This window comes from Cyprinodon tularosa, unplaced genomic scaffold, assembly GCF_016077235.1.
Source record: "Cyprinodon tularosa strain WSP-4 unplaced genomic scaffold, ASM1607723v1 ctg380, whole genome shotgun sequence".
Lineage (NCBI taxonomy): Eukaryota > Metazoa > Chordata > Actinopteri > Cyprinodontiformes > Cyprinodontidae > Cyprinodon > Cyprinodon tularosa.
In genome coordinates, this window is record NW_024039097.1 from 308,318 (window position 1) to 330,612 (window position 22,295).

The following is a 22,295-nucleotide window of genomic DNA, read 5'->3' on the forward strand; positions in this document are numbered from 1 at the left end:
CAAAGTAATTTACTTGAAATCATCAACATCAGGATAATAGATTGGAAATTCTTTAGCTTGTACAAAAATTCTCAAGACGTAAGAAACAGTCAGAATAAAGGTGTTTGCTTCCAGGCTGAAGGTACGGAATTATAACTTCTCCGGTCGTTACATATGGCTCATCCTTACCACCTCCGTCGTCTCCCTCTCCTTTTCGACCCGCTTTCTTCCGAATGCGGCACTGCTGCGAGTAATCCACCACCTCCTGCCGCGCCTTGCGGCCTGCTGGCGATGGCGTGAAGAACTTGGTGAGGGCGTCGATGAGGCCCTTGGTCTTGCTGTTGAAGTGCAGGCTGCTGTTGGATTGCTCGTTGTCACCGCGCATGGAGAACAGCAGCCGGTCGTCACCGGGGTAACCTTCGCAAGAGGAGCTGGAGGAAGAGTTGGCCGAGGTGGAGCGCCTCCTCCGCCCTCGGCCTCCCAGCTTCTTGAACGGTCGCCCTGGTCTGAGGGGGAAAGGAGGCAGGAAGCTGATGTTAACCTTATTGGAGAAATAATTTGCTCGTTTTGACGTTTTGTACTTAAAGCTCAGGCTTGATAAAAGCTGTGAAACTTTCTTTACAGTGAAGCATAAACAGAGCTTTTGTTGAATTTTAACTGAAACCTTTATATGTTATTTATTTAGATTACAGGATTTAGTTGAGCAGTGAAAAGCAGAATCCTTTAAAGTGGTAGAAAATGTGTTGATGCTTTTCTGTTGTATAGAATCTGAAAGGTGCTGTGCAGCATGTAGAACAGGGGTGGATGTTTATCGGATTAATTATCGCCATCATGATATATTTCTCGTCATGATAAGACTTTGGATTAACAGTCTAGAGGCTACATTGGATAATGACCTTAAAAAAAAGTCTAAATATTTACTACAGTTATTATGGGATATTTAGGAATATAAATCTCCACTCTGTCTGGAACTGCTGTCCTGAAGAACAGCTATGAAGCTGCAGTCACTGACAAAGTTACCTCAGAAAGAAGCAACCAAGAGGTTTTTAATCATCAGAACATATTATTTTATGTCCACATCTCCCAGCCCATTGCTGCAGGTGCAGAACCCTTTCCACCACATTTAGGAACTACTACGGTTTACCTGCTGGAATGGGATCTGGCACGATGGAGTGTTTCTGTGAACATCCCTTGTTGAGACGTGACACTGTTTTCAGATCAGTACTTTAACTAGGCTGTTCTAATGCGGACAAGCTTTGATCATAAACTGTTCCTTTGTGCTTCTTGATGTGGGTTCAGCGGAAGTTTAACTCTATGCTACTCTCACCTTTTGTTGCAGGTTTTCTTTCTGGATGAGCCGGTTCTGTTTACGAGAACGGTAACAAAGAGCCTTTAGTTGCTCTGGCTTTCATTTAGGAGTCTCAGACTAAAGGGGGCTTAATAGAACGCACTGATTTCTATCTATATCGTTTTTTACTTTTTCTTTCTGCTTTAGAATGACGACAGACTTCTAAGTAGAGAGCAGTTTTAATGTAATTCATGAAAAAGAAAATAAGGATGTAGAAGTAATGTTTCCAAGGAACAGGACAAAGTACTTTGCTACCTCTCTGATCTCTGTACCTGTTCTTTTGCCGTCCCAGCGGCGCGTTGTATCGTCGTTTGATCTGTGCCGCCTTTTCGTGTAAAAGCGTCTTTCCCTTATTCCTGGGTTGGCAGATTTGACAAATCCACATGCCTAAGAAAGAAAAATGAAAAAGCAATGACTGATTGGAGCTGGAATAGAGATGCTTTAACCTCTATTATCCTCTACATCCCCCCCCCCAGTTTAATTTAATTTCTCTCTTTTCTTGTCAGACAGTGCTGTAATTCAGGTGACCCGTTTAGTTCTTTAGAAACAAATGTAACCTATGACACTGTTTACTAAACAGAAAAGTAACAGAGTGAAATGACTCCTCTGTGTTTTAAACTTGACCACTGATTTGTTTTTATTCTTGCTAAAAAAGTCTCACTTTCTCAATTAAAAAAAAGATAATTGTAAAAATTGGAGTGAATGAGGCTCAGAGATGTTTTTATCCTTTTCATTTGGCACCACAGCATCATCCTCAGCAGTAGACGTCTCATTTAAACTGGGAATTTCATATCTGCACAGAAGCTTCTTCCATACAAGCGCCTCTGTTTGCACTGTGAGAAACATTAACTAAGAATTGCCCAATGCCTGGATGTCTGATGCATGCTTATGGCTCTATTGCTGGAATCATTCCTTCGCTGGAGCAGATCAGAACATCTGATTCTGCCATTTCCCCTTTGTCATCGCAGTCAGTCAGTTAGTAAAACCAGCAACAGACTCTCTCTATTTGTTTAATATCTCCAAACTAGAAAAAGCCACCATTCATGCCTTTCTACTTGTTGGTGTTGGTCAAAGATCAGACAAAGGTGAGGGATGTAGGACTGAAATGTTTTTCTATCTGCAGCACATTTTTTATACGATACCCCAGAAAAAAAAGGAACAGTCTGACTGTGACAGCCTGCTGTCACACTCTGAAGCTGTGTGGTAACTTTTTCATTTTCAAAATGAGTTGCACATTTCATATATTTTCATTAGCCTGACTTTAAGTTAGCTTTTTGCAGTGCACACATTTAGTTAACTTTATTTGTCAGGTGGTTGTTGTTTTTTTTTTTGTTTTTTTGTCAAGATGCAATTTATTAATTTCTTTCTTCTTTGAGTTGCCAGTTTCCTTGGGATCTGCTGTTTGAAGGCTGCAATGAGCTCCAGCTTTCCTCAATTGGTGGTTGCAGGCTAATCAGTGGATCAAACCATTTGTAATGAGAAGGAAAATTTGTTTATAATTTGTTTAAATATTCTTAGTTTGGGTAATTTTGTTAATAAGTTATATTTAAAAAGTATTTAGTATCTGGCCAGTATTTATCTGTTCAGTTAAGTTTATTTGTTTATTAGTCAGTTATCCCCCTTGTGTGTCAACAGTGGTCTGATCAGCCACCATCTAAGTTTCCCTCATGTCCTGTTTGTTAGGTCAGTTTGTACTTGAGTTCTTTATGTTAAAGCCTGAATTGAATTCTGTTTTGTTGACCTCTGTTTTCGGGCCCAGTTTATCATTTTTCAAAACATTTTGGGAATAAATTAAGCCTTTTTTTGAAAGATTTCAGTGGTTTTCTGTCTGGTTTGTGCAAATCCCTCACACTGACCTTAAAGAAAAGTTGGAAAAAAAAGGAAAAAAAAGCCAGATCGACGCATTTGTATTTCCTACCTTTCGGCATCCGTGTGAGTGGAGGATCACAGCACTCCATGTGGAAGCCCCGGTCACAAGAATCACAGAACAACATGTTATCCTGCAAAAACACACATCCACACCTTAGATAAACTTCTCAGCATCACTTCAAATGCTAACCAGAGATTAACAGAAACAGATTTGTTAGGGCCAATACCGACAGCCAATATTTTAACAGTCTAACCAATCCTTGATATGCGCCACCGATATTTTCGAGCTCGTTTTTTTTAGAGGAAACATTGATTCCCCCTCCTCCCATTTATGTGATAAAAGTTACACAACGATAATAAATTACAGACTTCTCACATAAAGAAAAACATTACCAACTCAAACTGAACATATGCAGCAATGCATGTGCTTCACATGATCTCAACTCATGCCTGCTAGAGGCAATTGTTCCCAAAGCCCTTTTTTTTCCCCCCACACAAATGCCCCTGCAATGTCTAACCCCACTCCAAACTTTTCTAACAGTTGAACAAAGTGTTAAGTTAAAAGCAGTAAGATAAAAATTGCAATAACATAAACTACAGTCTACTATAAACTGCTAAATCTACATAGCTTCAAAGTGCTTTTAATTGTATCCAAGTATCATTAATAATTCAATGCTGCCATAAAAAAAAAAAAATATAAACTCTCAGACTGGGTCATTTATTCAAACCATTTTTACTAAGCCTGCCCTGCAATTACACGTCGCTATCCCTAGGAGGCATACTTCCCAATTTTGCAACCAGTGCACAGGAAAAACTACTAATATGAGCCGAAATTATCGTCCCGCTGATGTCGGCCAGGTTCACATTCTACACAGAACCCATTCTAATAACAAAATAAACATTATCCACATTATTTTATCAAATGTCACCTTATTGGATGAGACAACAGATAAATGATGCCGCCGAAGACTAAAATAGCCCGACTCCACTGATATGTGTATCAGCAACACTATGTGACACTTCAGTGAAGAAGACTGAGGGATGCTGTCTAGCTGCTGGTTCACCATGTTTGTTCCTCCGCTCACCGCATTCTTTCCTTGATCCTGACAGCTGCTGCAGGTCTTGCATTCGATGCACTGCCACCACAGGGCTTTGACTCGTGCCGTGAGCTCTGGGGAAAACTTCAGACAGGACGGGTGACCTGCAGGAAGACGCACAAACAACTGTATCAACATCACAAACGGCGTCTTGTTTGCTGCGACTGACAGCTGACACACATGCAAGTTTGGGAAAAAAAAGAAATAAAACATACATCTTTGCAGCCAAGTTTGACTCGTCAATGGCTTTCAAGCTCAAAGTTAGTTTTCAAACATTCTGTCAGAGCTGTGCTTTCCTGCCCTCTGCTGTTTCTCACAAGGCTAATGGTAATGGAAGAGCACCACTGCTTCTCTGCTTTCTTTAAAATTCCTAAGCACCAACCAAGTTTTCTATCTCAAAATAGAAGAGAAACAATCCGATTGGCTTTTTATTATCATATAGATACTCTAGCAATACAACGATATGCCTCATCGTTGTTTCACTAGTGCCAACTAACTGCTGAACAAGAAGCTAAGAGAACAATGGCAAAAAAAAAAATACATTTCTGCTGAAGGAAACAGCTATTTTGACCATTAAAAAAAAAACAGAAAACTGATGGGAAGCTACCTGTTAAACATTAAAATAATGCATTTTAAGCTGTGTGGTTTCATAAGCTGAACAACAATTATTTAACCTTTAACCCTTAACTGTTTGGGCTCATAGTGATTTTAAAAAGTTGTTTAAACTATTTAGAAGCCTTTAGTTACATCCCTTTAAGAACTCTAATGATTGTCACTCACCACTGTTGCCACAATCAGCGCAGGAGATGAGCTCCTCTGGCTTCTTGTCGCGGTTCTGCTCCTTGGTCCCCAAACAGAAGCTGCAGATGGGGATGGGCTCTGCCACGGGCTGGTGGAAGGACAGAGGAGAAAGTTCAGACCATGTGTCAAATTAACAGCTTTAGTAAACAAAAACAACATGGAGGCCCCGTGTCCTGCCGCAGTCAATGTCGCTGCGTATGTTAGTGAGCTGACAGCAGACGACGATGACGCTGCAGAGTGTGTCTGTGTTTGAGCAGCTAGTTCAGGGTAACGAGGACCTGAGAGCTGCCATGATGAGGGAGCTTCTATTATTTATGGACCATGCTGTGTTGGAGCAACTCTGCTGATCACAGGACGGGAGGAGTGACCGTGTTAGTTCAGCTGGGTAAGTTTTGACTGCAGGGTTCACCAGAAATGTGTGAAATATCCAGGCTGCTCATTTAGTGAGATCGCCTTAAACGTTAGACGAAGCACAAAGGAAAGAAAAGGACAGAATGATGCACACATTGTTAAAGATGGTGGAGTCCAGTGATGATTGAATACACTGCAGGGGTTTTCCTACCCCAGAATAGAGCTTTAATAAGACCGCTGTGTGTTTAGCTTGATTTCTGCAGGTGGAATGTGGAACCAAATCAAAATAATCAAATTCTAATGTTACCATCTGTGAATTTAACTAAATAAATGTATTTTTATCCATGTTATTATGGCTGTTTACATGTAAGAAAACCAAAACAGAAGATACCTTGTTTTGTTCCAGATATTTCCAAGTCATATTTTAAAATTTAGGAATCTTAAAACCAATTTTAAGCAGCAGTAATCAATTAGATAATTAACTGACAGGAATCAGCTGATTTCTAACGTGTCCACGATCTGCTTGTCAGAAACCCTAAAGTTTGATTGTTTTCCCAACAAGTCATTGCAGCATTCTTCAATCGTTGAAGAGTAGAGGAGAGTTAGGTTTAAGTAAAACAAGTCAAAGTGTGTGTAGATCATTCTTACTGTGAGAGAGCAAGACGTTCAGCAGATAACAGGAACTCATTCTTTAAGCAGTCATTTTTCTTATTTGGTATAACCATCTGAAAATCTGAGTGAAACGTCGCATGAAGTTGTCAAAATCTATGTGAGCGAGCTGCTGCTGCACTAGAAGCATTTCCTCCAAATACATTTCCTCAGATAGCTGAGATAGCTCTAGAGGCTCTGGCTGCACATCCTGTCTTCGGTTTTAAGGGAAAGCCCAGTAAGTCTGAAGCAATGGTCTGTAAACTTTGCTTCAAATAGTCCCGGTTAAATCCGCCAGCACAACAAAGCCAAAGCATCGGTGGAAAGCAGCACATTGCTCCGCCGTATCAGCTGGTTGACGCAGCTGCTAAGTGACATCATGTTCTAGTGCAGAGATGTAACAATGCAGCGTAACACATTATGTTTTATTAGGGCCTCGTCACACCTTGCCGTTTTAGCCCAGAAGTCCCAGAATCTCCTAAAATGCTGGCATACGCTGAACTTTCTATGTATTTTTTAAATTTTGGGCATATACATGGCGTGTTCATAACGACTCCTGAGCATATGTCCAAAAACAGCCTAACATATGCATAACGCACGGCAGCGTAATGCCCATTAACTGATGCACAAGCCAGTGTCCTGAGGGGGCCAGCCATGCGCCCAGAGGCGCCCGGCCTGCATAAAAAGATGTCTTTGATCACTGCATTAAAGGAATAGTACACCCAAAACATGATTAGCCTTCATTTTCTACTCACCCCCATGCCGAACAACACTCTGGAGTACTTTTTTGATATCTCAAATGCATCTGGAGATCTGGGAGGCTTCTTGCTGTCTGCTGACATTCAAATAATGGAGGTCTATGGCGCCCGAGGCAGAAAGGTCCATAAAAGTCCACAAAAAACGTGTCAATATTCCTCCATACTGCTCGTCCAATGTATTCCAAGTGTCCTGAGTGGGTAGCGTCCATAATTTACTCGAAACGAAGTCATTTAGAATGTTTTTAGAGCATAAACAGTAGTGTATAGGATTTCCTAAAAGCGCGTTCACGAGTCTACGGAAACCTCGGCAGACCAAACCAGATGAAAGTGCGCATTCAGCGTCTGCTCTGCCGATAATGCAAGCGTAGAAGAAGAAATGTGCTGTTTACCTGTGCAAAGAAAGAAACAACGAAAGAAAAATGTCTGAGGACTTCAGTGTTTAGGAAGAGCATGAGTTCTTTGCCGAGCTGAATGCGCACTTTCATCTGGTTTGGTCTGCCGTGGTTTCCGTAGACTCATGAACTCGCAGGCGCGTGCTTTCAGGAAATCCTATACACTACTGTTTATGCTCTAAAAACATTCTAAATGACTTCGTTTCGAGTAAATTCTGGACGCTACCCACTCAGGACACTTGGAATTTATTGGACGAGCAGTATGGAGGAAGTTTTTTGTGGACTTTTATGGACCTTTCTGTCTCGGGCACCATAGACCTCCATTATTTGAATGTCAGCAGACACCAAGAAGCCTCCCAGATCTCCAGATGCATTTGAGATATCAAAAAAGTACTCCAGAGTGTTGTTCAGCATGGGGGTGAGTAGAAAATGAAGGCTAATCATGTTTTGGGTGTACTATTCCTTTAACCTAGCTGCTGTTTACCAACCACCAAAAAAAAAATAACATAACACACGAGTAAAAAGGTTGTGGTTATTAATGCAGGGCGGATCCATCACACTCACACTATGATGGAGATAAAGTCTGGAGAAGAACTGATGGTTTCCTCCTGTGAACACCCCTTTTATACCAAAACGCTGCTAATACGCCATTAAACAGTAGCTGTACTTTAGAAACACGTTCAGCGGCCATCTGGAACATGTCAGATACATTGATATGCGTTGGAGATAAGTTCTTGATACATCATGCACAAGTTACTCATAGGTTTTGGATAAGCTAGATGCCACGACTTATGAGTAACTTATAATTAACATATGTCAACGATCAGATAACTTACCTGTAACTTATGCCTCACGTATTGAATATGCTCGAAATTTTTTGAAGTACTCGCCGTATGTCGACGCGTTCCAGCGTGCTTATAACTGATACAAAACATAGCCATAACATATGGTAGCATTTTTACAAGATTTTTCATACGTCAGGCAGACGCTAGTCTAAATCTGCAAGGTGAAAGGGGCTTTAGCGACAATCAGTTCAGCATCACAGCCTCCTTCAGAAACGTTAGCTTTTGGTTTAACAGGCTGCTGGGTGCGTCAGATTTAACTCCTATTGGCTGCTGATGCTTTGTGTTGCAGCTCTGCAGCACTCTGGCGGTTCATACAGGCAGAATCAAACCCATTGGCCCTAAAACTGGAGATTATATGGAATAGAGGACACACCCACTGGGCCATCATGACCCCTGCAGCCATTAGGCAAATCATTTTCCATTTAAAATAAATATTAACCCCTTTTAAAAAGTCTAGATGAAACACTTAAGACTAAACTTCCCTTCATTCATTTCCAACTCAAGAACTGAGTCTGCCTTAGAAGCCACTGTTAATGTTAAATCATTTTATGCTAAAGTTTATAAAAAATGTTAATTAATCAAGATCTCAATTTCAGCCAAATTAATCATGATTATAATCCGACCATAATCGAGCAGTGCTCTCACGGAGGGCTCTCGAAGTCAGAACAAGACTCTTGAAAAGCCCTTTAAAGTAGGAGCGTTTGAATTAGCAGCAGAGACACAATGGAGGATCTGGAAGATCCTGGCAGCAGCCTCCTGAACAACCTGCAGCCGGAGGTTTGGGGTAGACATGTGGAGAGGGCATTACTATAATTCAGACATGAGAGAAAATAATAACCCTAAAAATAAAAAACAAAAACAAAAAGAAAGCATGAATTTTATATTCCTGTTCATGATGATAAAAGCCACAAAACTAAGAAAAACTGAGCAAAACGGTGGCAAAATAATTCTTTGAACTCCACTGTTGTATCTCATAATGTGATTCAAGGACACAAACTCATAACTGGTTAGATCAAATCTTCACACTGATGCAGTTACAGCTTGAAGTAAACTGTAAAATGAAGATCTGTATTTAATCCATGTGTGCAGGAAGTGTCATGGAGATGAAAGACAAAAAAGATTTTCCACACAATAATATTACTTAAGCAGAAAATATTAAAGCTACAGTGTGTAATTTTCAGCGACATCTAGCGGTCAGACTGCAGACCGCAGCAACATGAACATCTCCCCCCCACCGCTTCTCCCCCCCAACAGTACGGCGAGCGTTACGGGACAAAATGTCTTCCACGACGTCCACATCACCTACCTTCTCAAGTGATGAGGTTTGTTTACATAGATAATTTTACAGATAGTATTTCATTAGTCTGTGTAGGGTATAGATTTCATGTAGACTTAAGATAATAAATATACCCGTTATTTTTTCTACGTCGTTGTGACGTTTTGGTGAGCTGCTTTGCATGGTGATATAAACAGACGAAGTAATTGTAGTCATTAGTTTAACAGCGAGATTGTGTTCGCTGGAAGAATATATATTCCCCGTTTACAGAGTCCAAGTCATTTTGGTGGCACGGGGGTTACAACGCGAGGGAGAGGGAGAGGACGAGGGCGAAGGCAGGGAGGCCGTGCAGCTAGGGCCAGGCGAGGGAGGGGTGCCAGCGGGGTGAGAGCAGAGGAGGAAAGGCTTGAAGATCTCCAAAGGAGCCGGAGAGAAGTAACCGAGGTATATATCCAGAAAATTATTTTACAGAAAATTACTGAATCATTACCTATGAAACGTCAGGGACGTTGCTGAATAAGTATACTGGAGAGTAACAGCATCATTACGCAGCATGTTATTGTTTTAGACAGGTCTGAGCATCCTGTACTCCAAAAACTGCAGTGATATTAGACAATTGTGTGTGTAGGATTAATTACCTGTCCAAGAGAAAACTGGCAACTTGAGCGTCACTTTGAAAACCTTTTTCCTCCATCAGTGACTTCCATCGTGTAAATGCCGTGCCAATGTTGATCCGTGTTTTTTGTCGTTTCTTGTCACGCTTGCGTTTATTCTCGTCGTGTTTCCGCTTCTTAGATGACGGGGGTTCGGTGTCCGCCGCTTTTCGTTGTGATACAGAGTAGGCATGATCCTCCATTCGTCTGATGTTTGGCCGCACAGTGCCAAACAGTTTGCAAAGTCACTCACGCCTGCCGCCTTGTTCACCTTTCTTGTTACTGAGGCGCAGTATACCTGCTTCTTCTTCTTCTTTGGTTTCAGGCAGACTAAATGCTTCTCAGGCATAATACTGCCATCTACTGTTCAGTACCGTCTCAGTTCATCTCTCTCAACTTGCCGTAGTTATTTTCGAGCGTCATGGGAGATCTCGCAATCGCTAGTTTGTTGCCTCTGCGCTTGCCGTAGCGCAAAGATGTCAGCCTCCATGGCTGCGAGACCCGCTCCTATGTAATTATAAATAACGAATTCTAAGGCAACGCAAATATTATGGTTAAAAGGCTGAGCTCATAGGTGATGATAAATAACATAGTTATGTATAATATATTAAATTTCTGACTTTATATGCCTGTAATTATTACACACTGTAGCTTTAAAGAAGGACAATAATCAGGTCCAGCATGTCCTCAGACAGTGAGAAGATCAATAATGACGAACAGCTACAAAGCTGTATGGGTAAGATGTGGAACACGGAGGGTATGAAAAAAAAAAAAACAAAAAAAAACAGCTGGTTTTCTAAAGCTGAGCAGAGAAAAAGGAGCGGGTGAAAACAAGTTTCATGACATCTGGGTCTCTGCTCGCTAACAGCCATGTGGGGAAAATCTAAAACAAAGGGAAGGAAATATATTCCACAATCTGGCCACACTGAAGCAAAGCTTTTGATCGGGTTCACTTTTATGTTGGTCCAATTCCCACAGTTTGAGGGCAAACATCTCAAACTGGACAGACTGATTATTTTTAAGAAAAGAACGTAAAAGTTTGTGATTATCCCTACGATCCAACTCACAGAAAGTTTGATTCCTGGAGTCCCTGCAGTTTAGCAGAGCCTCAAAATCCACTTCATTTCTGTTAAATATTATGAATATCAACAAGGATCTGTTTCAGCCCTTCTGTGCTTAGTGTCCTTTAATCATATCACATGATAAATGTATTACATATAAGCCTCTATTGCATAAAACGACAGGGTAAACATTTCATAACCAATTAGAAGATTGTGACAAACAGCTGAAGCCTTTGCTCCTCTGTGAGCTTTTTGAAACCTCCACACGCAGGTTTAATATTCTCAGACAGTTTCAGTTGTCATCTGCACAGGAAGCGGATTGCAGTAATCACCCAGATGTATTGCAGAAAGAGAAAGTTCACATCAAAATATGCATGTCATCATAGAGTTGTTAAGCTGTCAACAAGCTGCGGTCAGTCAAAACCCAGAGGCTCGTCTTCCAGACAGCAGCACTGTGAAAGCGTTTCAGTGTAACACTATCGTCTGGAAAAGCATCACGAAATTCTACAATAAAATGACCTGAAGGCTCATTAACATGAACGTTGCTACTTGTTGTCATGTTGAAAGCACAAGCTTTGATCTGTCTTGTTGGCATTTTATAAGATAGAGCAAAACTCAGTTGCTAATTGTGAAGTTAAAGGAAAATGGTTCATGTTTTGCAGATAAAATCTGGACAGCATGGCTTCCCTTCGTATTCAGTCCCTCAGTGAAAATTTGGACAATCATCCTTTGCTACATGATTGGCTGAAAGTTGCCACATGAGGTAAAATATTGAGGTTGCCCAGAAAACGATAACATCAAGCAGCGTCGGTGTGCAGAGTGGATAACAGACCTGAAAAAAAAACTGTTTCTGGTAAACAAAGTAACTGTTAGACCATGCTATAAAGGGGCAGAGCTGGATAGCGCTGTGGCTAGCTGTGATTACTAGCTAACAGGTTAGCCTCTTTTAGCTCGGTCAGTTAGCCATATTGAGCTACACTACTCTTAAATTCATGTCAACCATTTGTTTTCTACAAGTAGAAACACAGTTTTATTTTTCTAAAATCTCTACGAAGGTCCTTTTTTAAGATTTCTCATTTGTCCTACCTGCCCTCAGATGTTAATAAAAAGAATAAAAATAAGTGGAGACTTTTTTTCACCTTGTTTAATGGCGGAGCTCAGTCTTAGAACGCCGTACATTCCTTCAAGATTGATTTTGGCCGTTTCTCAATTCACAAGAACACGAGAACGGACTCGTGTCCTCACAAAGCATGTTCTTGAGAATAACTCAGGAAAGCGTGGACTTGGTGAGAACAGGAGCACGCAGCATAATATGGGTCAATTAGAACAAACGCGCACTCATTATGTTAACACATGAGAAATAATAATGACCACAGTCAGATAAACACAAATCAAATGAACATTTTGCCAAGTAAAACCAAACGGGGAAAGAAAAAAAAAAAAAGAAAAAAAGCCATCAGAGCCGGCGATACTTCACACATGGCCGAGAGAGGGCGGTTCTTTCCCTTTTCAGGAAACCGCTCCTCTTTACCATTTATGTGATTCATCATTTCCTTGTATGAGCAGCTAGCTCAGGCAATGTTTCAATAGTTCTTGGCTTGTTGCTTTGTAACCCGACTCCACCGTAAAACTTTTCTATAACTATCCCTAAACTGCCTGCTTCATTGCTACTCATGACTCTTACATTTCTTTCTTAATGTTTTCCACTTGTGTCAGGTCATTGCATAATATATCCTTCTATAGCAGGGGACACTAATTAAAGCTGAAGTCTGTAAGTTTTTAAAAATCACTTTTTTGTCATATTGGCTAAAACTGTCTCTATGCCCAGACAGCAGTACATGTGATATGTAACCTGTGAAAAAAACTGCTTCAATTGGTCCCGCATACTGCCTGTATTTCAATCTGGAAAGAATAATTCGGGACGAGTCAAAACAACCAATCACAGCCAGAGGAGCGTCTGATGGAGTGTCAATCACACGCTTTCTCTGCTTTCTTTTTCTCACCGTCTTCTCCTTCTTTCCCATCGCCTAACAGCAGCAGAGGGCTTTACCATATTAACAGGAGAAGCACCACAAGTGAAGTTAGGATATTTTAAAGGTATTTTTCAGTAAAAACTTACAAAAATGTATCCAATTCCAAAATCTAATATAAATTTTTTAACAGTATTTTTTTAAATAATCTTATTTCTATAATCTGTATTTTAAGAGACCCTTTTTGTAGTACTCCATTAAAGGTTTCAAATATAGTGATTTGTGTCATACAATAATACATAAATAGTTATGCTTTTCATTTCCTGTCAATCTTAAGACACATTTTAACAAAAAAAAAAGTGATTCACCGCTGCAGCACCCAACACCATCTTTAGACAGTTTTCTGGGGGGAAACCCTGAAACATCCATCTTTCTAAGTCCTTGCTTGGACTGAGATAAGTGAGCCTATTTGGCACCAATAGATGTTCTATTTCTGTGTTAACAAGTTTCCAAATACTCAGAGCTGTTAAGACTGTCGAGTCATATAGAAAGTGCAAGCTATTTGATTGCCAAAACAACAGCAGTTAGCTTGAAGCAACTATTTCAATAAACCTTTGCTGTCGACTAGGAAAGAATGAGTTTGAGTTTTTCCAGTTGCTAAACAGACAATTGATTTAATTTATAATGTGGGTTAAATGCTTGCTGTGAATTTAAAAGCATTTATAACACTATTTACATGTTTTGTGAAATATGTATATTTTGCAAACATAATTCAGCCATAGTGGACATTGATTCTTAAAGAACTGTAAAGATTTTAGTCTCCAGGGAGGGAAATTTAGCTGCATGATCAGTTTTTTGACCCAAAAAATGATTTAAGCAGAAGCAAAGTTATCCAGAAAAACATCTACATGTCAAAATCTGTAGAAGTCTGCTAGGTTACTCCTAGGTGAAGGAATCAAGGTCACAGAATTCTGTGCAATGCAGAATTTCTGTAAAATAAATAAATAAAATAAATGGATTAACAGAGAAACTCATTAAGCTTGAAGGTAATCTTTGGCCAAAACAGTGCAGCGGCTAAGAGCCAGGTAGGCACGACGTTTTGGCGGGTTGGAGACAGGGACAAGAACTTGATTTATTAGGTTCATTTCCTTCTGACTCAAGATGCTTCTAACACCCCCTCCCACTACCCCCCTCATGCAGCACAGCACCTGAGAAAAACCGAAAAGGGATACGGTGAAAGGATCCAGGGAGAGTAAGAGCTAAACACACAACGGAGGGAGGTGGAGGAGAGGAGGAAGATAAGCGGGGACATGCGGGAGCTTAACGGCGAGAGGTAAACAAGCTGTCAGATTTCCTTTCCCCAATAATGGAGAATATTAAGCTATGATCATTTAATCTGCTGCAATTAGACCAAAAAGGTCTCCGTTTGATCTGAACACTTTGTGAAAACAATAATTAATAATGATCTCAACAAAACAAAGCTGTGGATCAGTAGGAAGCAACCAAATCTATAAAGAAACCGAGCCAAGCGACAGGAGGAAATAAAGAGGATGAGCAGGGCGGAAAAAAAACACGAGGACAAAAATAACAATCCACGGGGCAAAAAGGGAAAGATATGGAAAGTCTAAACAGAGGGAAGATGTGCAGCTACAGCCTGTGAACTACCAACACCTCCATCATCCCCGACGTTTAACCCCTACACCGCTGGACACGGGTCAACTGTAAGCGCTGGAAGCCAGCGGGTGTCGCCTTTCAAACACACCTGCTACAACGCGGCTCTGATTACAGGCTGCCTGTAAATTAACCCCCAGGAGAAACTAAAAAATGAAAAGCTAATCCTGGTTCTGTGACGGGGACAGTAAAAACACATTCCTCCGGAGAGCTGTTCCTCCTCAATTCAGCCTTTTATTTTTATTTTTTTACCTCGCTTGCCAAGACCACCATTACACCACAACGGCGCTCCAGAAAATTCTAACAGTGTCTGTTTACTGTCCGTGTCATGGTGGTTGTTTCATTGATGGCATGTGTGTTCAGGGTTTTTAAAACCGGCGGGGGAATGTTTTGGCGGGAGAAACTTTTTCCTCTTTCTTTTAAGCAGATGTTCGTTTTTTTTAGGATCCAAATTCTTTTCAAAGTCAAACCTGGTGGTGAAGGTTAGCGGTTAGCTGCTCTGAGATGAAGCTCTTCAAAACGTAGCATGAGGTGCATTCAAACTTGTCTGGCGGGTAACAGTTGTTTTGTTTGTAAATACACGCCCAGATGCAAAGGCTAGGTGAGCACAACTGATCTCATCACTCCCTCCTAAAAAAGTAAGCACGCCCTGTGCATAAGCTTTGTTTTTAGATTCAAAGATTAAATCGTTGGTGAATCCTTTTCAAATCTTTTCCATCATTAATGTGACACTGATCCAGAACATTTCAATAAAAAAAAAAAAAACAAATAAAGATTTTAATCTAAAATAACCTGTTTGCATTAATGTTCCCACCTTTAAACTGAGACTTTGTTAAGTAACTTCCAGGAGTTCTTAGTTCACACATGCCTTAGATTACAGCTAACATGCCCAACCTGAAATACAGATCCATCCTAGCAAAGATTTCCTGGACATTTCCTCCGTTTTGCCAACGCCGTAGTCACAGAAGCTACAAAGGATTGCAAGAATTTTAATGCCAAAAGGTACCGATGAGGAACAGCAGAGTGAGCATTTCCTGGAAAAAAGTTCATCAAGTAGAATAAAGCTTCATATCCTAATGCTAACAAGCTTTCTTTTGTTTATTTTGCTGTTAAATGTTGCAAACCAAAAGGTCATGTCTGAAAATCCTCCTAAGATCATTAGTCATGCTCTCTTTAACACATAACTTCAGCAATACAAACTTCAGAGCAATTTTATATTTTAGTCCCTTTTTGTCCAAAAATCTTGCAGTACTATGTCTTAAAGCTCAATTTAAAAATAATTTGCTTATAGATGTCTTTATAAATGATAGATTAGAAAGCTTGCACACAGGGATAACGGAAGAAACCAAACAGTCTCATCCAAAAAAGAAGATGAAGAAAAGGAGACAGGAAGGGCCGAGCAATGAGGGAGAGGTTTGAAATAAAGGGTAAATGGACGAGGGAGGAGGATAAAAGGAAAAGCGATGAGAGAAACGGGAAAGGTGTCGCTTCTGTCCTTGTATCCTGAGTCAATGATCTTATTAACCACCCTGCTGCCCTCTCACCACATTATCCTCATCCTCCAACACAAACTCACTGTTTCAGACTGAGAGACAAAACAATAAGAAATGTATATCATAAAAAAATTACTCTCTTGGTATCGTCTTCCTGCTCCTTATTTAGAAACATGGAGCAGTTTAAAAGGGAACAGTTTTAAGCCCAAACTTTTAAGCAGCCTGTAAGAACTTAGAAACACCCCATATAATTAGGAAATATCAGCCCCCCGTCTTCCATCAGCTCTCCATAAAAACAGGAACTGTACATTAAAGGTTAGCCAAAGAGTACAAATCTTAATCTCAGCATAAAAAGGAGGGAGGCCAATCCGGGATCCAGCCTTTAGTCCCACAGCTGCTCCACACATTGGCTCTACTTTCAGGGCGGAGTTAGCTGCACGCCGGGCGGCGTGCTAATACGCTGCCAGACCCCTTCAAATCTGTAGGGTCTCCTTCCATCTCTGTTGGAAGGTGAACCACCTCCCTGGTCTCAAAACATTTTCACTCTCCATTGTTTCCTCAAATATACTCCGGATTTATTTTTTGCAGGTTAATTGTGTTCTAAAAACCAATTTCTAATGCCAGGTGGGCTCAGCAGATTGCCGCTCACACAGAGCAGCCATCTGTTAAAGGGAGTTGTTCCTCTTCACCTTCGCTGGATGCATGCTCATTATGAGGACCTGATGCAATCAGATGGTTTTCCTTAGAATATTTCAACCATTCTGACTGGATGATCTGATTGAATGGTCTCTGGAAAGTTCCTTAAAATAACATGCCGCTCTATTACTAAATCTAAATAAATTATACTAAGAGATTTAAGGAAAAAAGCTCAGTTATTAGACTTCTGTATGGAAGTATAGAGATCTTTACTGGGTAAGAAAAACAAAAAAAAAACATAGAATCAAACCAACTGACATGACGGCTCCCCCTTCCACTAAATAGCATACTTCTACAGTGCTAAGAACAGGTGCATAAAGACCTTATATGATTTAAAGCTTTTTATCGATGCTTGTCAATTGATATTTGGTCAAAGGTCGTCAAAGACAAAACAGCCATCATCCAGAAACAGAAATTCACAAATCAGAAAAGAAAATCCAAAATAGAAAAATAGAGGGCAAACTATGTCATGACACCTAGTTAAATCCTTTCCCAGCCAAGCCGTGGCTTTTTAAATCCCACCTCAGTCGCTACTGTATTCACCAGACTAGCAGAAAGATGCTGTAGCAGCAGAAGACGAGAGAGAAGACAGTTCTAGACCAGTGAAGCAGGTTGCATCTTAAAAAGTGCTGCCCAATTAGTATTCTGCATTCATCATCCTGCAAGTGAAGACAATCAGGGCCCGATCGCTCCAGGTGTTAACCAGTGAAGATGGGGGCAGCTGTCTGCAGCCAATAGGGAAGAAAATATTACTTCAAGGTTTGAGGAAGGTTAGCGGGACAGTTGGGAGGAAAAATAAAATCCCCACAGCTCAGTGTCCGAGCAGAACGTGTGCGGAGCCAGCTTTTTCACACGTCCTCGCCGTGACACCGCCTGACTACATCGAGAACTCTGGCTCACCCCGCTCCAGCTGTTCGAGAGAGGGCAACCGCGGGGCAGGAAGATTGCCTTTACCTATTATGATGGGATGAACAACACACCCACACAGACGTACATAACCACACAGACACCAGTAAAAACAGCTCAATGTTAAGCCCATCCCACCTAATGGCCGCAGCTACACACTACTAACGGCTGCTCAGGGAGGCAATGAGGTTTGCCACCTTTATATCCATGACCCTTAGTTGACTTCCCTCACCCATTTGCTTCCCCCTTCATGACCTGACAATGGCACCCTATTAGGGGGAGACAGGAGCCAGAAATAGGGTCTGGGATGCCTTATGAATAGAAAGCCCTGATGCAACCATCAGTGTACTGAATACACAAATCTCCCTGCAAATGGGGTCAAACCTAGTGCTCAGCCATTTGTTTTGATCCCCCCGCCTTTACACGCACACCCTCTCTGTGGCTCGCTTACTTTCCTTGGGAAATCATAACAGCTAGCAATCATGCGAGGCAATGTGGCAGCGATGCACCAGTAGAAAACCAGCCAGTGGAGGGGAGTGATTACGCAACAACAATCTCTGCTTTTTTGTGCGCACACGTTAATCTCTTTGACACGTATGCCACTTCAACCAGCGCAGGGCAGGTTGGCAGCAAAAGATGAAACACACAACTGAGCAGCAACGCCCTTGTGGAAGGAGGGAGGAAAGCAGAAGAAAAGCCATGAAACTACGCCAAGACCAGACACAAATGCCAACATCCTGAATGCCACAACTTCCTACTGTTCTTAAAAATCATCCAACATGTCCTTTCTACACAAAGCTCCCTATGAAGACAAACATAAAGTGTAATTTCCAATCACTTTAGCCAGATTTCTGATTTTATACTACTGTTTATCAAAAATCCAAAGCAGCCTAAAAAAATAGATCCACAAAAATAATCATTTCTGTGGTTTCAATCGCCTGTGAAGCAAAACAAGCATCAGAGGCTGATCGTTTGGTCTTTAGAGGTGGACCATCTGCAGCCAAGCAGGCCACTGTGTTAGGCCGACCCCACGTGATTCCCAGCCTGGTCTCCAGGCTAATCCGTTTTCTGTGTTTACATCTACGGCTATAAGCATCTTCACCAGAAGCCCATTTGGCTCACACGCCCTAAAGATCCCAGACAAAGCTCAACGCTAGCCAAAACACTGGTGAGACGCAGCTTGGTCACCTCCAGTTTAAATGACAGCGTTTGGCCTAACAGGCTGCTTTTCTAGCTCGCAATGCTGTAGAGGCCTCATGTGTTCTCGCTAAAGGAACATCTTAGGTAGGTTTAGGATATCAAATAAAAGACAATAAGGGATCAGCTCTGTGTGGACATGTCTCTTAACCTTACAGCTGGAGGTTAGCAGGCGGCTGCTCTCTCTCTGATCAGGTTACAGAGGTGGGTGTGTTCCCTCTCTCCTCTGTCGCCTGCATGTCTGCCTTCCACTCTTGTTCTGTCTCCCTCACTTTCCTCTCCGTCTTTCTGCTTCCAGAGGCTTGCATCATCCAGGGCTCGCCCTCTGGCTCTGCTACAGACCACCTCTTTTTTCTTCTCTCCCTCTCTCATCCACATTACTTCCTATTCCCACTAGCTTCCCTTCTTTCTTTCCTCCTCAGCATCTCCTGACAGGAGGCAGCCCGGCAGCTGGTCTACCCTCCCTGCAGGAGGCTGGGAGCCATGGGACTCTTTACTCTGACCTCATCTTCCTCTTAAGCGGGTGAAAACAAGTCCACCAACCCTCAGCCAGCATCTGCAGGTCGCGCACAAAAATAAACACACCCGTGAATCCATCACTCAGACACTAACAAAGCATCTCAGCATTAAAAACCGACCAAAAACAAAAGCAGTCTCTCGAATAAACACCAGCAGAAGCAGTGATTCATGTCACAGTTTAAAATATTTCAAAATCAGCAAGTGAAACTGTAAAATACATTAAGAAAAGTTACTATCCTCTAGTTATTACATACATTGAGTCATACGGACCAACACTAACCACAGATGAGGAAATAAATGTTGGACACCTGTAGGTCTAAGGTCGCCTGGTTGACCCCCCCCCAAGGTCAAAGTTAAACATTATGAAGAATTCAACTTAAAACAGAGCACTAAGAGATAATACATTAAATGCAAAGCTCAGATAAACAGGTGTTTGATGCGTATGTACCCATCATCACGTGTTTATAAGCACCGCATGCATACTGTGACGTTACCTTATCCTTCTCGTGAGGTAGCAACCGTACAGGCGGCAGCGATTCCAGAGACACCGGCCCGGTCCCGTCCTCCTGGGGGCCGCTACGGCTAACCAGCTGGAACATCTGTCCCTGCTTGACCACGCGTCCATGGGCCACGGCTCTCTTCAGGGCTACCCTGAGCTGTTGGTGGAAGAGGGCGGCTCCGACAGAACCGCTGCTTGACAGGTAGGCCGCCACATCCGCCTGACACTTAAGAAAGCGCTCAATGTTCTTTAAGCTGGAGCCGCCGGGTTCATGGAGCCCATCCAAGGCTCGTTTGATCAGTTTGTTCCAATCGAGCCCGGGTTTCTTCCCAGAATGGGAATGAGACGCAGTGCAGCTGTTGTTGCTGCCGCTGCTGCCGCCTCCTGAGGAGGCGACTGCAGCTCCTCCTCCAGTTCCGCTGCCACTTTTTGGCTTGGGCAGAGCCAATCGTCCAGGGTTATCTGGGTCTTTATATGAGTTAAGTCCCTTGTTGGTGACCTTAAGGATTGTGCCATCCTGGACACTGAGCTGCAACTGCTCCAGAATCGTTTTGCGGTCCAAACCATGGGACATAGAAACCGCATTGCAAATGCGCTCCTCTGACGGCCGCTGCTTCTGTTTCTTGACTTTCTTGATGGCCTCTAGTATCCATTGGGTGTAAACTGGGTTTGCCAGCTTTACCATAGCTGCGGTCTGGGCAGAGGCAGGGGCCCAAAGGCCTTACTGCAAGGACCACAAACAAAAAAATGGTAACTGTGTGCCAAGTTAAGACCCGGCCTGCGCCGTAGCGCCGCCTCCTCCTCCTTTTTGTCCTCAACCAGCTTACTATCCCTTGTCCTGGGGCCGCACAGAGAGTCCCTCAAAAGGTGAGTGTGAACAACACGGAAAAGAGCAGTTGATCATAGCACAAGCTCCTTGAGGCAACCTACTATTCAGTAAAATCTGGTCCACCTACCACCCACTCCTAGCCAGGTAAACGTCCCTGGCAGGAAGCAGGGGGAAGTGGAAGAAGCAACAGCTTCTTTTACAAGTTAAACTCCCACAACACACAACAAAGAAGAGAGGATATAGATCAGTCAGGGTGCCTTTCAGAGAAACAGTTTTCTTTCCTTTGAAGCAGTAGTCCCAAAAAACACGTGCAGGTTTCTGCCAGTAGTGAAGTAATCGGTTCTCAGGGTAAAATGGCAGATATGTTCAAGGTCTCCAGGACATAAAATTAGTGTTGAAGGAAACAGAGAAAATATTTCTCAATCTGCGTCGTCTTATTTCCACTTGTTCTTTCAGTTATCTTCCTCTTCTTCTTTCAGTGATCTGGAGTTGAAGAGATATCTCTCCGCAGGTCTTGTCTGAACACCTTCAAGCCCACCGTGCATCAACATCTGATGGAAACTGTGCAAAACATAAAAGACAGTCAGAAAACAGACAGCAAATGTGTGACCAGGTAAAAACTATCCTGCAGATAACAGATAAAGTGGGGGAGATGTGACATAGAAGGCAAAACTTTTATAAACACAGTGGAGGAAATACTGTCATGTTGACCTATCATGCATAGCTTTATGAACAACAAAAATAGGATTCTTGTGAAAGTTAGAAACAACATTAAATTCACAAAAAGTTAAAGCTCAGTAACTCATCTGTTGGATTGGATCACAGCCTGCATGCAAACTCTGCAGACCCTAAAAACGCTCATTTTTTTTTAAGATGATCTGATCCAATAAATTAACTGTCACAACTTCAACTACATCAAATGTTTAATTTAGGGGTTCCTGCAGCCAAGACACAAAAAGTGCTTATTTTCTACATAAATATTGAAGGGTACTATGGTGGGAAAAGAGTATTTTTCACTTCATTTGTGTGTGGTCACTAGGTCAATGTAAACAAAGCCATGCTTTCCTTTAGACACAAACAACTCCTAGCTGATAACTAAGCTCAGATCCCTGTAGACCTGCTAATTACTGTAAAATAGCACCACTACTTATTGATAATAACAATATGATTGAATATTACTGTGACTAACGTTTAGGGGGTTACAATATACAAAAGATATAAACACACAAATATAGATCTCAAATATAACAGCTATACAATTCTGAAAACTGGACAACCAGGTCTATCAGCTGGGTTGCTAAACGTAAACACTCTGTAGTCAAAGGCGCACACAGCTAGCAAACATTAGCTTAGATGCTAGGTAAAACACCAACAACACCCAAAGGTCGTTATAAAAGCTTTATTGTCGTAAAGCCATCTTATTCCTGGTTAATTACA

General features: G+C 41.8%; 1 protein-coding gene across 2 annotated transcripts in view; it reads right to left on the bottom strand.

The window, feature by feature from the left end:
- Window positions 1-21,262, bottom strand: part of kat6a (K(lysine) acetyltransferase 6A) — a 40,430-nt gene extending 19,168 nt beyond the window's left edge. For both annotated transcript variants that reach the window (XM_038297062.1, XM_038297061.1), the window contains exons 1-6: window positions 20,025-21,262; window positions 5,074-5,182; window positions 4,282-4,397; window positions 3,246-3,327; window positions 1,600-1,714; window positions 169-485 (exon numbers count right to left, since the gene is read on the bottom strand). In XM_038297062.1, the coding sequence (XP_038152990.1) occupies window positions 169-485; window positions 1,600-1,714; window positions 3,246-3,327; window positions 4,282-4,397; window positions 5,074-5,182; window positions 20,025-20,714 (1,429 nt within the window). In that variant the 5' untranslated portion in view covers window positions 20,715-21,262. The remainder of the gene's footprint in view (window positions 1-168; window positions 486-1,599; window positions 1,715-3,245; window positions 3,328-4,281; window positions 4,398-5,073; window positions 5,183-20,024) is intronic.
- Window positions 21,263-22,295: the final 1,033 nt, after the last annotated feature.